Source organism: Suillus clintonianus, assembly GCF_016758775.1.
Source record: "Suillus clintonianus strain FC179 chromosome Unknown DEU56scaffold_249, whole genome shotgun sequence".
In the NCBI taxonomy this organism is placed as follows: Eukaryota; Fungi; Basidiomycota; class Agaricomycetes; order Boletales; family Suillaceae; genus Suillus; species Suillus clintonianus.
This window is the reverse complement of record NW_024539473.1, coordinates 1-13,193: the sequence shown is the minus strand read 5'-3', so window position 1 is coordinate 13,193 and position 13,193 is coordinate 1. Positions and strand designations below refer to the sequence as shown.

Below are 13,193 nucleotides of genomic sequence, written 5' to 3'. Positions count from 1 at the left end.
CGGGCGGAACAGACTTCAGTTGTTGAGCAGCATGGCTTGGAGCGCTTGGAGGAGGCTGCGGAAGTATATCTTCATACTGTCTAAAGCGCTGCGGCATGCGAACACCAACAGTTTGGTTCTGCGCTGGGCCAGGGATGAGCCTTCATCTATCTCCATAGACGCTGTGCCAAGATTGGCATTGGGTACTGGGACGGGCAGATCGTCATGTAAAGAAGAACCTCCATATGACACATCCTGGGGGGGGTGCGCTACCGACGGAGCTGGATAAGTGCTGGGAGACTCCTCGCTGAACGACTTGTGAACCTGATCGGAAGACACGGACGAGGATTGCGGGCAGCGGAGCTCCGTACTCGAAAGCGCCATGCTAATGGGAGCATTCTTGACCTCCAGCCGGGACCGTTTTGCAGCTCCTAGGAAGTCTTTTGCTTTTGATAAAGCAGAGAATAAACTTTTTTGCCTTTCGCACACGATCGTTGATGCCTAGTGTAGGCACTTTCCTGAGTAAACTCACGTGTGCAAGTGCATTTGAAACGTCTCCCAGATGAATCGGTCTGATCCATGGGAAGCTATAGAGACAAGAGACACATGAACCCCGCAGTGAAAATCGGATCGAATGGCTCACCAATTTCATCCAACAACTTGGTATTTCATAATAGACCTAGGCACTAGATGGCCAGCGCGACTAACCGAACATGGCTATATTCCCACAGGGCAGAATCCTGGCAGCATAGACCAGGGCTGGCGCACTTGACGGCGGCAGAAAAAGCTGAACCAGCTATGGCATTCAATAAAGAGGCGAGTCTTTGCTAAACAGACCAACCAATGGAGGTCCCATCTTCACCTTCTTCTATCATCACTGCCCCACCAGACTATCGTGAAAGTGCTCGAAGGCTCGCCAAACTCGTTACAGAGGCCATGACTTGCGACTTCGCCCTCCTACATTATGACAAAATATCAAGATCAATGATCGAATGGTGCTGGTGAGACGCTGTTTGAATCACGTACCACATTTAAGCGTTGACATGGCCCACAAATGCAGGCCCAACGATGACGAGGGAAAGAAGGTGCTACCGTCGAACTTCAAGAAGTACCGTGAAGAACATGACTTTCTATATCCGTGCTGCCTGTGTGCCGAGGAGGGTGGAAGAGGGGCATACACGGAGGCGGCGGTGTACTCATGGAGGGATAAGACCACCGATAACACTTGTTGGAAAGCAAGATGCGCATCTGATCGATGTGGATATCGAGGTCAGTGTTCTTCATATTTGAAAGATAAAAAACTAACTATCACCTAGTTAAAATCGATGCATACTATCACCGATCGTCTGTAGGAACCTGCCAGTACCCTCGTCGAGGTATGAACTTGCTGCGCTGCAGAGTCATAATTTTATTGAGATACTGCAGAACAGCACAAAGAACCGCGCCCGATTCATCTCGAATGGACTTACCAGGAACAAAAAGAATTGATGAAGAACCTTGAGTCTGCTGGCGATGGAATTACAGCAAATGAGTTCCACACTCTTTTTAGACGCTGCAAGCAATGTATGCGGGTGGGAACAAGGCCGATCATGAAGCGTCATATTCAAGTCTGTTCAAGAGGAGTGCAAAAGCGAAAACCTCGGTAGGTGTCGGGATAAGGCTTCGTTATCGCTTATACTGATGACACTAGGTCTGGGGTAGGAATCACTGGCACGACGTAAGGTTTTGGGCTGGTCCGAGCGCTAACTAGGGATGGGATCACTTGCAGGTGGAGCTGCACAAGAGGGCGAGGTCTGATCATGTTAGATGAAGACCTGTACTTAGCCCAATCGCACTAATATCATTTACGCTGGAAAATTCACCTGTGAATTGATGCTCAATCCTCCTCGTTTGCGAATCGCCGACTGACTTGAATACTGTATTTTGATAAACCATCCATACCAACTTGAGTCAAAGTTGACACGAGCGATAATCGACAAGTCTTGAGCTTGAACATGATACGACAGTACTTGCTGACCAACAGTGCTGACCAATCAACTACGGCCATGGCAATGGACCCGCATCAGCGTCGGAAAATAGCGGAGCTTATGATACCAATCCTTGATTTCTGCATCCATGCACTTTCAAAGTGGATTATTTGAAGGATCGTCGGCCTGTGAGTTATCATGATCAGGCTCGTGCTTCAAACGCCTTAATCATGCCAGGGTAATTTAAAATTAACTTTTATGGGATACACTACGGACTAGCACTACGGACGAATACTCCAATGTGATATCGTTCAGCGTTTGTAGCAGCCACCGTACCATCACGCTAAGTCCCTACCTCATCTCACACTTGGCCGTCTGTTGTCACCTATTACCAGTAGGGGCTTTCCCCGAAGCCTGTCGCCCAGCAGCGACGTCTTTTGCTGTCACCTGTCGAGTCCTGACCAGGCCCCCACGCCACCTTGGACGCGAGAGAAAGACAGCTCTCCTCGTCCTCGCAACCCTCGTAAGAATGAAGGCAGAGTCAAATCGTGTACCCACATCGTTTGAAATTTTGTTATCAGATTTTCAAGACAGACGTTCGTGGGCGCAATTAAGCTGTATCCTGTTATATCATTGATTTATTTTTCTGCTAGGCAATGGAGTTGAAATACTTTAAACCGTGACGATACTATATCTTTAGCTACCTCTGAAAAGTTTGAGTGCGTTTCAGGCCATTGATGATACTTCATCGGACTCCAAGTCCTTACGTCATTTTGATGGCCAGGGAAGGGTTGATGGCCAGGGGATATTCAATCACCGCAGCGCTAGCAGTTCAATACAAATATATTCTCGGACGAGAATATCAGAAACCACACGCTGTACATACTTCCTGCAATTCACCATGTCGACCCCATCCTGCCTTCCCCCTTTCAGCCCCTGGCTATTCGTCTCGGAATGTTTGAACTCTCGAATATATTAACTGCTCCTAAATGGCTGGAATTCTATATACGACTTATACCATCGGAGATGGTCAGTTCATAATTTCTAAAACTTTGCACATCCTGGGCCTGAAAGTTCTTCATACAGATTCGAACTGAATTGTACTTGCTTTACGTTTTGCTTAAAGGTCGGGTCGATCTCAGCGATATATGGCAAATAGTTGGGGGGCGTTTGTCGGAAGCGCAAAGGGAGGAATCGTTGAAAAATATTTCTGGCGACAACACAAGGCGTAGGACCGCCGAACGAATTTTCATGGAAGATAGGAGGGATCGGTGTCAGTTGGAAGTATCCCTATGCAGTCAGGCCATCGATTACGTCCAGCAGAGATGGATAATTCGTGAGATTTTTTTGATTCAGTATTCGAATGAGTGCTTGAGCGATCTGACACCATCTTTTTTAGCATTGCGTCCTATCGAGGTCCCAACCGCGGATTATGTCTCTATCTCAGCAACTCCGAGATGCGCTGTTACACCTCCCATAGTGGTCCATTCGGCAGCTGCAGCTGCTTATTCGGCAGCTGCGCAACAGAAATGTGAAAGTTGGTTAAGGAGACAACACACCGACCTCACACCATCTAACGAATTTTTCTCGATCGAAAGTGACCTGCCTCCGAACGCTCTGGCTGCCGGTCAGCTTGCTCATGCCCCTGAACAACGAACATCAGTCTTCGTAAACGTCAGTATCGTCATTAATTCCCTTGGCTGCTCTTACCTTATCTTTAAAGTGCAACCCGTCGTTCCGCCTGTGCAGCACATGGGTTACCCTTTGCGTCCACGAGGCCTTTGATGAGGCACGCAAAGTGGAACTAAGCACTGAGGCTGGATTGATGGCAACATATCTCGACATTGAACGTTACTATTCTCACCACCGCAATGCCAAGTCGGAGCTGCTTTACTTACGGGCAAAGATGCTTCGCGCCAAAGCTGAGGTAGAAGTTTTTGCGCTGGCCATCGAAAATGCGTGTGCGTCCAACTACTCTGAGAGCGCTTTCTCTTCAAATGCTCATGTCATTACAGCTTCACCACATTCAACTTATTTCCAGTCGGTCCTACCAGAGCAGGTGCATATCTGCAAGGAACGGACTTTTGCCGGATCAATCAACGATCGTACTGACTCGACTTATGGTAATAGCCTTGCGTTTGTCTCAGCCTCGATGTAGGTTGCCATGCTGCTGCGTACGGTCGAGTGTAATATAATCTGTTTCACTTACATCTGCCGCCGTTCGAATTGTACTGGTAATCAGGTGCATATATTATCTATATATGCTTGTATGTACTGCCGACCTTGTATACGTATACCATTGAGTAGCTTCTTTAATTTTTATTGATCAGACTCGAATTCAATGATTACGGTCTGAGATCTGAACTTCCGACGCTCGAATATGCCCATCAGAATATTTGATCTGCAATGGGTTCCTGGAACTCCATTAAAAGGTGTAACCGTTGTTGGTGTTAGTAATTGCTGACAAAGTGGCTTACAAAGTACTAGTCTTGACTCTTGCCATCATCAAAATTTTGAACCTTTGCTCGAGACCAATATGCAGAGCTTGCGTGCGCTCATTCATATCAACTTGGTTGATCGCAAGGATTTTGTTCGTGACTTGTTGCATGTACGTGTCTGCGACAATGATTGTGCACTTGTTGTGCACCTAATCTTATTGCTTTTTAGGCATTTCAGGGTAGCTAGGTGTAATTTTTCTCATCTCCTGTTGCGTTCCTTTTGAAATTGATCATCGTGCCCAGCGCACCGCTGCTCGACGCGTCTCGAACAGAATCAAGATGTGCAACGACCGCGTGCCTATGATGACACTGATCTATATGATCTGATGCTTATTGCCCGCGCTTCACAGATCACTCATTTTTTATTCACACAGGATTAGAGTTGCTACGGAATCGACTCCCGGTCATTTTCGGTCCGTTGAACTACACGTAGACGCGGGATCCAGGTATGAAGCCCGATCCACTCGAGTGTTAGCCATTTTCCGGACAGGATGGCCTTTAAGGTGCGTAGCTTCAGGCACTATTCATGCCAGTGTTCACAGCTCTCTATTGCTCAGACCACCAGCTTTTGCTCCACGGAAGATATGGATAAGGCGACCACAATGGACAAGCTAGGTGACCAAATCATGTGCTCTTCGTCACGCGAATCCATCGTGTATCAATCGTCCAACTTCGACCAAGCTATCCACTCTCCCACTTTCGCTCGTATCAGACATCATCTTGAATTCCGCATTTCTACCTGATGGACTTGATGCCCGGAGAGATACCGCTCGTTATGAGATCCGAGAAATTAGTCAGAAACCCGAGATGATTCTGCCAGAGGTCTTGCATGAGGTTGCATACGGTAGGAAAATACTTCGGAATTCTGGGATGCTGGGTGCTGGGATGCATTGCGAAACGACCAGTGGAGTTGGCTGATAAATATTTCTAATCCCTCAAATCTGCGCTAACACCATCAGTTTCATCACTTCAGCCGTCAGCCACTCAAAATCTACCACCTCGCTTGCTTCCCCTCGTCGTCCTCATCATCACACCTCGCTCTACAAGTCATTAACTTGTGCTGCATCAACATATCTGTAACCGTACGTCCCTTTCTACCGAGCCACCGCTTCCTCCACTGAACCCTCAGTCCAACTACGTTGGTGGCATCGACAGAGTTCGCTCAGCTCTACCTAGCTTTTGAGGGTGTAGGTGTTGATGACGAGGATGTATTTACCCTCGCCACTATGTAAGTCCTCCTTGGAGGAGGTAGAATGTTTCTCAGCTGGTGAGTAATCATTTCCTTCGCCACATCGTTTTATTCAACTTCTTGCATGTGGTCCTAGTAAGGGAATGTACTCCCGACTTTACACACATCCTGAGTCAGTATCCGGCCCTGAGGACTATGGAGAATGGGATCGACCGAGGTGAGGTTTATCTGATCTGTATGACGGTTGCGTGTGAGCTGATGATGGATGATGCCACTAGACCACCTCAGGACGCTGGTTACCAGCCATCATACCTGCAACAGTCCGAGCCATCTGGACTGTGATTCCCTGGAACCACCCCCACCACCACCATCCCCCACGAACAACGCACATCTGGCTATGAAAGCGGCGCGTATTCTCAGCCTTCTCGCGACTACTTTTCTGTCCCGGAATCGCTGGAGCCACGTCATGGAGGCAACGTGTACGCATCCCCTGCTGGTCGCCCTCCTGGGGCATCATCCAGTTATGCGCCAGCGGGAGGTTACACCACCTCCTGGGGCTCCCCCTCAAGCTAGACCTTCATATGGACACGACCCTTCTCCTCAAGGAGGGTCGGGTCACGGCGCTGCAAGTGATTATTACAATCGGCCTCCGCCAGGTATGCATAGACTGCCAAGTATCGCTTCTTCCTGATTAATGGCGAAGAAGGTCAATCAGCAGTCACATTCATACACTCCCGATCACGCAGCTGCTCATGGTGAATCCTTTAACCTACCACGCTACCAGCCTCAGCCACCGAGCGAGTTCGACGAAGAGGTGTACAAGTCTCATTTCTCTGCTCATGCTCAGGCTTATGGGTAAGTTCTTTCTAATGAAGGCGGCTGGGCTGAATCAAATGGCGCTTCTTATAGTTCTGGTCATGACGATAAACCGATGGCGAATGATGATATAGGCACAGCTGCCGCTATCGAGGCGCTGAAGATCACAGCTGCAAATAACCAGGAAGACCACAGGATGGATTCCAAACTAACACGGACGCTCCGCATGCAAGGCCATCTGCCGGACCACAAGGTGGATTCCAGACTGACACGGACACTCAGCATACGAGACCGTCTGCTAATATTTCTTCTGGTGCGCAATATTCATCAGACATAGGCGGGCCACTGCTTCCTTCCATCTCATTTACACGGATTCCTCGCTCTTAGGCGTTTCGTCCCCAATGCTCCCGGCCAAAGAGGCAACACTCCTGCACAAATGCTACCCCACCTAACCAATCAGTTTAGCCTGCTTATGTACTAATCTATCTCCAAAGTTGAACTTGAGCGTGTCAAGAATCAGCTCAAATCGAGCCTGGTGATGGCTCTCGAGAGTCGGGCGGTGGAGGTGAAGGTGAAGGATCTTTGCCGGAAGGTACGACAAACTTTTATCATAAACATGCCCGCATACTCACGTGATAATTTAGTTGCCTGTCCACAGTCGAAAGACTCCTGTGACCGAAATGACTACGACCTATGATAAATAAGGTGACTCCTGACTGCGTGCGCCGCGTCGCTACTAGACTATTCGCACCTTCGTCTGGACACAGGGCCACAATTTTGACGATAGGGCGCGGGGATATATGAGATTGGAAGGCGACATTTCAAAATATGGTGTTCCAGGAGCATGAAAGTTTGAGCGCTTTATAGATCACTGCATATTTTCGGTATTTAATTTAGCTGCAACAACTTGTTTTCATCATACGAGGTGTGCTTGACGAACAATATAAATAAAAGAAACAAAACGCGACAAGGAAACTTCAACCAACCCACCAAATGACTTGGAGGGACGTTGCTTTCAGATGCATCAGATGATCAGATAATCGATAATCAAGGATGCGGCTCCAAAAAGGAAATAACAACAACAGGTTACCATATATGCGTTTGTGGTTCTCACGTACTAGTAGTACTCTCAACAAGCGATTATTATTGTTTGCAAGTTGGAAGCCATGGTACGTTCCGATATCGCACCTTCTGACACTGTACAGTCCTCAAGTCTCAGGATGTTGTCTTGTTCTAGGCAACTCAAGGCTCTCAACAGCGCGTAGCGGAGCTGCTGGACCGTAGTTTTGGAATCTGGCCGACGCAACTGCCTCGGTACGCTGAACCGGTAATGTTGTGAGTACGGATCTAGTACTGATACATAAAATCTGAGTCAAACGTCATTTTCGTTATATAGAACGAATGGACGTGAAGATTACTCGATCCCTATGAGGCGAATCGATGACCCTCCGTAAGTGACATTCGCTCCCATTAATGATATCATTGACCGTTTTTAACAGGCCCGGATTGTATGGGAGTGTTTGGGAGGAGTTGGTACACCCCTTGGGGGGGACTTATTACTATCACAATAAAAAGGTGAGCACTGGCCGTTTGTATAAGCGATGTATTTACTTACCTGAAATTTAGAACACATATACGTCACTAAATATACGCCACATGGATCGACAAAGGCTCGAAGAATTTATCGATGTATCAAGAGCCGCGGCGAAAGAAGACGATTGGGTATTGGTTGTTCACCAAATGAGCTACAGAGGAGAAGACGTATACCAATACTACTATGTGGTCCACAACCTGCGCATCATCACCTGGCTCGATGATCTGGACGGCTACCTTCTTCTCCGAGAATGTATCAAGGCAAGCGAGTGGAGGCATAAGAGTGCGTTGCCATGCAATTACTTGATCTTTTTCTCGATCGTGTTATACAGGGCTCGAACTAGAAGCTCAGTATTGGTGAGTTTGGTCGACGAATATCGTTTCACTTATTTTTATGTTTCACTGCTTCACAGGAGACACGTTGAATTTTTTCCGCACACGTTCCGCATGACGAGCTCCCAAGTTAGACGCACACGCAGAGAAATTCTTTGTTACCTTGGAGGTAAGCCCTATATTACTGCAACGACAATCAGAATCACATGAACGTACAATAGAAGCTACAACTTTGGCCCAATCTACTGCAGCTACGATTTTCTGGACTCTAGACCAAATGAGACAGGTTGACGCGCAACTTGCTAGTGTCGGTATGTGCCCAAGTCTTGTCCGCCATAACATCGTGATGACCGAGGAACAGAAGCCCTTGCAGAAAACGAAATCATTGAGGATACTGGTGTCGTGCTTTGTTGTATGTGAGCCCAGCAAAACCGGACAATTTGTATACTAATCTGCCGACTCACAGGTAGAATACTGTACATGCTACGTAGGTCTCTCCTTCACAAATCGAATGTCATTGTGTCAACACGCAATATAGGCCACTACCAGTATCTGAACCGCCACAACCAGCCCGAAGCCCGCCTAATTCGAGGCCATGCAGTGGTAGAGAAACGTAGGACATGTAAAGCTCTCTACTTCATGGGCAATACTGCGGCTACTATACTGTGTATGCCGATCACAATCGACCGCATCAGGAACACTTCCGTTGATGGTATTGTGAATGGGGTGGACGTCAGGACCTTTATCGACGATTTCAGCAGCCAAGCTAAGAGTCAGATCACCTTGGTAAGTGCTGTGTCAACATCACAAATCTTCGTAACTCATCGGTTCTGACAGGCAGGCGTCTCCGTGGCCATGGACGTCGCCATCTTTGCCATTCCAGGTCTAGGCACAACAGTAACCTCACGGACGCTTTGCTCCTGCTCCTTACTTTTGGGCGTTGGCTGCATTTTCGCCGCTACAATGGTGCAGCACTTTGGCGAGAGAATGAGATCCATTGACGTCGCGGTTTGATTCATACTATATTGCCGCAGCCTGTGCCTGACCTTGCTTACTGAACAGGTATATTACCTACAAAAGAAGACGATGATGTTGGTCGTCATTACAAGTATACCGACGTGCTTCTGTGTATTAAGGTCAGTCAACTTTGATTATGATTGCCTCTGTCACTCATAGAATTTCTACTAGTGTAATAAGCTCGATCCTTGGATTTCTCGCAGGTGTCATTGCTGACTTCCAGCCTTCCACACCCTTGGTGGTTGCATGCTTTACGACGCTCGGCGTGGTGATAGGCTTCTTGCTTGTATTGGTGATTGCAAGTTACGGTCCCGGCTTGTCTAGGGCACGGCCTCAGTAACTAGCAATTATTTTGGAGGGTTTTCTATAAGGTATCGCATATGTAGGACTCATACATCCGGCACGAGCTGCCCTTCTTATTCTAGTTCCGAGGGGGTAGCCAACGAATGCAGTCTTTCCCCGTCCTGCTAGTAATCCAATCATGTTTATACACACCCCCTATTTGATAATGACATTGTCTTGGATACATCACCACTATGAATAACGACCATTGTGTGCCAATATTACATACATTTTACAATCGCCGATGTGCGCCTGGTTGGCATTGCAAACAGCCATAAGACTTATGCATCTTCATCACCACTATGAATAACGACCATCGGGTGCCAATATTACATACATTTTACAATCCTCGATGTGCGCCTGGTTAGCATTGTAGACAGCCATAAGACATATGCATCTTCATCAAAATTGGTTTTGTCCTGTATCTTCTTGTCCTTCCATGCCATTATGTTGTGATTATGTATCTCTCTGTAAATAGATATAATCCAGCGGACATGTGATCTAAGTTTGCCATTTATATCTATAAAAAGCTTTTCCTCGCCGATTCCCTGATGTGGCAGGCATGAGCGAGACGTGATTCAGAGGAGGCTGCTGCTGCTGCTGTGGGTGTTGTTGAAAGTGAGGGGAGGGGTTCATGGAGAGGTAGAGGGGGGGAATTGCGCTCGCCAAATTCCTCGATCGCTCGGTAGGTGCGGGGCATTACGCTCGTCGAACTCTTCGATCGCTCGTTTGTGAGTGATGGTGAGTAAATTCATTGGGTTGGTGGGCATGAGCGAGACGTGATTCAGAGGAGGCTGCTGCTGCTGCTGTGGGTGTTGTTGAAAGTGAGGGGAGAGGTTCATGGAGAGGTAGAGGGGGGGAATTGCGCTCGCCAAATTCCTCGATCGCTCGGTAGTAGGTGCGGGGCATTACGCTCGTCGAACTCTTCGATCGCTTGCTTGTGAGTGATAGTAGGCAACATGGTCTAGTTGTGCTCACCGGGTTCCTAAGACGCAATCTCAAATGCGTGATGGTCTGCGAATTTGTTCACGTAGAACACTTGAAAAGCGTCATATGAATCATAGTGCTTGAGGTCGCGTGAGATGAACTGTGTTCCATAGATTGGAACAAGGTGCGCGGCGCGATAGATCGAGTCGATGTGGATGATTCCAACGAACGGCGAATTATCTGTATCGAAAGAAGGCTTAACGATCCACATCCCTGTGTCTTCGTCGGGCCCGTCACTGGCTTTGTCGAACCAGCGTACCACAGCGCATGGGTACAAAATACCTTCGAATGTGTATGAAAAAAAACACATTATACGGGCTACCTCCATGCCCCCCATCCCTTCAACATCTACATCCATGTTAACGAACACGCAGTCATACCGGGGTGCTTCGTTTCTCCAAACGGGGCAGGCGCGGATGTGTTCCCGGCGCATGCCGCCAATCCCGCTGCGGTCGCTGGGTGCATAAAACATTGACGATGCAGAGTTGAACACTTGAATTTTTCCATCGAATTGAGGACATCTTGCAAGCGGGATGTCAGAGGGAGCACGCTGGTCGTCTGGGTTCGCTTGCTCGAATAAGAATCGGCGGAGGAGGGTGTAGAGATGGGGGATACCGAGTTCTGTTGATAGATTAGCGATAGTGCGTGCACGTTTGCGTTCTGCACAATGGGAAGGATTATATTAGAAAACTATTCAATTGAAAATATTAGCTAACTTACGAATCGTTTTTGCCAACTGAACGTGGGCTTGTACCAGCGTTGGGCTGTCGTCGATTTCACCCTCTTCGTTATCGCCGAGTATTGTAACGTCGGGGTTGGAGGGCAGCACCAAAAGATTGTCGTTGGCGTGGTTGGACTCGTTGGTGGCAGCAGGATCCTTATTCAAGCGCAAATGCTCTAGCGCAGATATTTAGCACACGGCAACAATGTAGAGAGCAATAAAACTTACTTAATCTTTGAAGCATTGCAGACAGACAGGTGCCGTTCAACATTCCACGGCTCTTGAAATCCACGCGCGCTGCTGCAAGTTTGTCTAAGCGCTGGTTTGTCACCAGCATTTGACCGAGTGCTTTGTAGCAACTCGATCGTCTCCATGGTTCCTTGACTGCCTTGATGTGCTTTGTCTCAGTGATTGACGAGCAAAGGCCATTCGGCGCACCATAAAGTCGGATAAGGAGGATGTAATGGGTGCACGAGTGTTGTCGGGGGAGGGAGAACGTGGAAACGACGCCGGTGGACTCAAAAATAGCCCTGTAATGATGGAATCGGTCGAGAGCGTCCTGGATTTGGCCTAATGTGGACTCTGTGATGATACTACGCCGTACGAGGTAGCAGAATTCAAGGAATGCACGAAACGTGCGCACCACATCAGTTGGGACGTGGCCTTCAATGGCGGGTAAATAAACCTAGATAGTTGTTAGTCTAATGGTAGCAACATTGTGATAGTGTGCAAAAAAAAAACTTACCTTCATAAGCGCTTTTGAATCATCACCTGTCCATTGTTTGAATCCTCGACCTTCTGGAAAACATCGAAGGCCCGCGAAGGAGGCGACTGCAGAAATTCTATTATGATGTGAGCTTTGAAATATTTAATCAGGACAAATTGACCTACCTTCGGTCTATATCATCTTGAATTTTCTCTGCCTCTTTCTTACCATGTACGTGTACCAAATACTTCCCAACCCACTCGACCAAATGGTCCTTGAAGGTTCCTTTTATGAGTTGATGCAGGAGATCCGGTGCAATCAACTCATGTATATCGGCGCGAGGGAAGTCGTTGGTAAACGGCTAGAAAGGGTGAATCTCGGCTGCATTAGAGACGCATATGAGACTTACAACAAGGTCGCCAACAATCCCGTACTCATCCCACAGAGCGAGGGATGTTGCAACCTCCTCGATCAGCGCCTCTGTGTGGTCACGACACCGACACAACGACTTCTCATCTAAATTTTTGCGGTTGGACATACACCTGTAGTACTACATTAGTAGTTAGAACTGAGGCAGAGGATAAAAACACACCTGGGGCACCAGCCGCGCACTATACATGCTAGAAGGACCTGCTCTTCGTAATCTGCGATATACGGACCAAGCCCGTAAATCACACGCCGATAGTGGCCATCGCCAAAGCAAACCACCTCTGGTTTGGTCATGCTAGGTCTCAAGTTCTCCAGGATCTTGGCGATGGATGAGTGGAACAATTGTCGGCGATATTTCCGATATATTGCATCGGCAGCGTGCTCCTTCGTAGCTGCTCGACTGTAATTAGTGCAGAACAACGGAAGGCATATGAGACTTACTTTTGGGCATAGCAAGGAAACCAACAATGGCAACGGCGTCACGATGTGCACGCCGGACGTTGTTGCGAACATTGCCAATCGATACATATAAGGGGTAGTAGTCGTTCGCGCCAGTCGCCACCGAAACTGTGGTCTTATCAGATCCGAGTATAACCGGCACGAAAGTTGAGCCGAG

At 47.9% G+C, this 13,193-nt stretch overlaps 4 protein-coding genes across 4 annotated transcripts; 2 read left to right on the top strand and 2 right to left on the bottom strand.

Moving 5' to 3' along the window:
• Window positions 1-15: 15 nt before the first annotated feature.
• Window positions 16-1,780, bottom strand: DEU56DRAFT_762536 (uncharacterized protein; the record flags this gene model as incomplete). Its single annotated transcript, XM_041350718.1, has 8 exons — window positions 16-425; window positions 512-566; window positions 623-638; window positions 688-775; window positions 1,006-1,227; window positions 1,313-1,371; window positions 1,449-1,531; window positions 1,658-1,780. 8 exons carry the CDS (start codon window positions 1,778-1,780, stop codon window positions 16-18), a joined length of 1,056 nt encoding a protein of 351 aa, XP_041200592.1.
• Window positions 1,781-2,935: 1,155 nt separating this feature from the next.
• Window positions 2,936-7,153, top strand: DEU56DRAFT_762535 (uncharacterized protein; the record flags this gene model as incomplete). The annotated part of the gene is made up of 19 exons (XM_041350717.1): window positions 2,936-2,975; window positions 3,073-3,282; window positions 3,346-3,620; window positions 3,670-3,907; window positions 3,962-4,100; window positions 4,338-4,395; window positions 4,489-4,554; window positions 4,688-4,725; window positions 4,819-4,857; window positions 4,891-4,947; window positions 5,010-5,059; window positions 5,157-5,288; window positions 5,600-5,672; window positions 5,770-5,850; window positions 5,922-6,289; window positions 6,380-6,488; window positions 6,543-6,762; window positions 6,964-7,041; window positions 7,094-7,153. 19 exons carry the CDS (start codon window positions 2,936-2,938, stop codon window positions 7,151-7,153), a joined length of 2,331 nt encoding a protein of 776 aa, XP_041200591.1.
• A 462-nt stretch (window positions 7,154-7,615) lies between these two features.
• Window positions 7,616-9,563, top strand: DEU56DRAFT_762534 (uncharacterized protein; the record flags this gene model as incomplete). The annotated part of the gene is made up of 14 exons (XM_041350716.1): window positions 7,616-7,618; window positions 7,687-7,784; window positions 7,846-7,899; window positions 7,949-8,024; window positions 8,076-8,325; window positions 8,375-8,399; window positions 8,456-8,544; window positions 8,576-8,686; window positions 8,749-8,787; window positions 8,842-8,862; window positions 8,914-9,161; window positions 9,213-9,258; window positions 9,438-9,511; window positions 9,552-9,563. 14 exons carry the CDS (start codon window positions 7,616-7,618, stop codon window positions 9,561-9,563), a joined length of 1,146 nt encoding a protein of 381 aa, XP_041200590.1.
• A 1,156-nt stretch (window positions 9,564-10,719) lies between these two features.
• Window positions 10,720-13,190, bottom strand: DEU56DRAFT_750092 (uncharacterized protein; the record flags this gene model as incomplete). The annotated part of the gene is made up of 8 exons (XM_041349506.1): window positions 10,720-11,381; window positions 11,442-11,577; window positions 11,639-12,127; window positions 12,188-12,284; window positions 12,334-12,509; window positions 12,558-12,690; window positions 12,741-12,969; window positions 13,019-13,190. Coding segments are annotated over 8 exons (2,094 nt in total), but the record flags the coding sequence as incomplete, so codon positions are not given.
• Window positions 13,191-13,193: the final 3 nt, after the last annotated feature.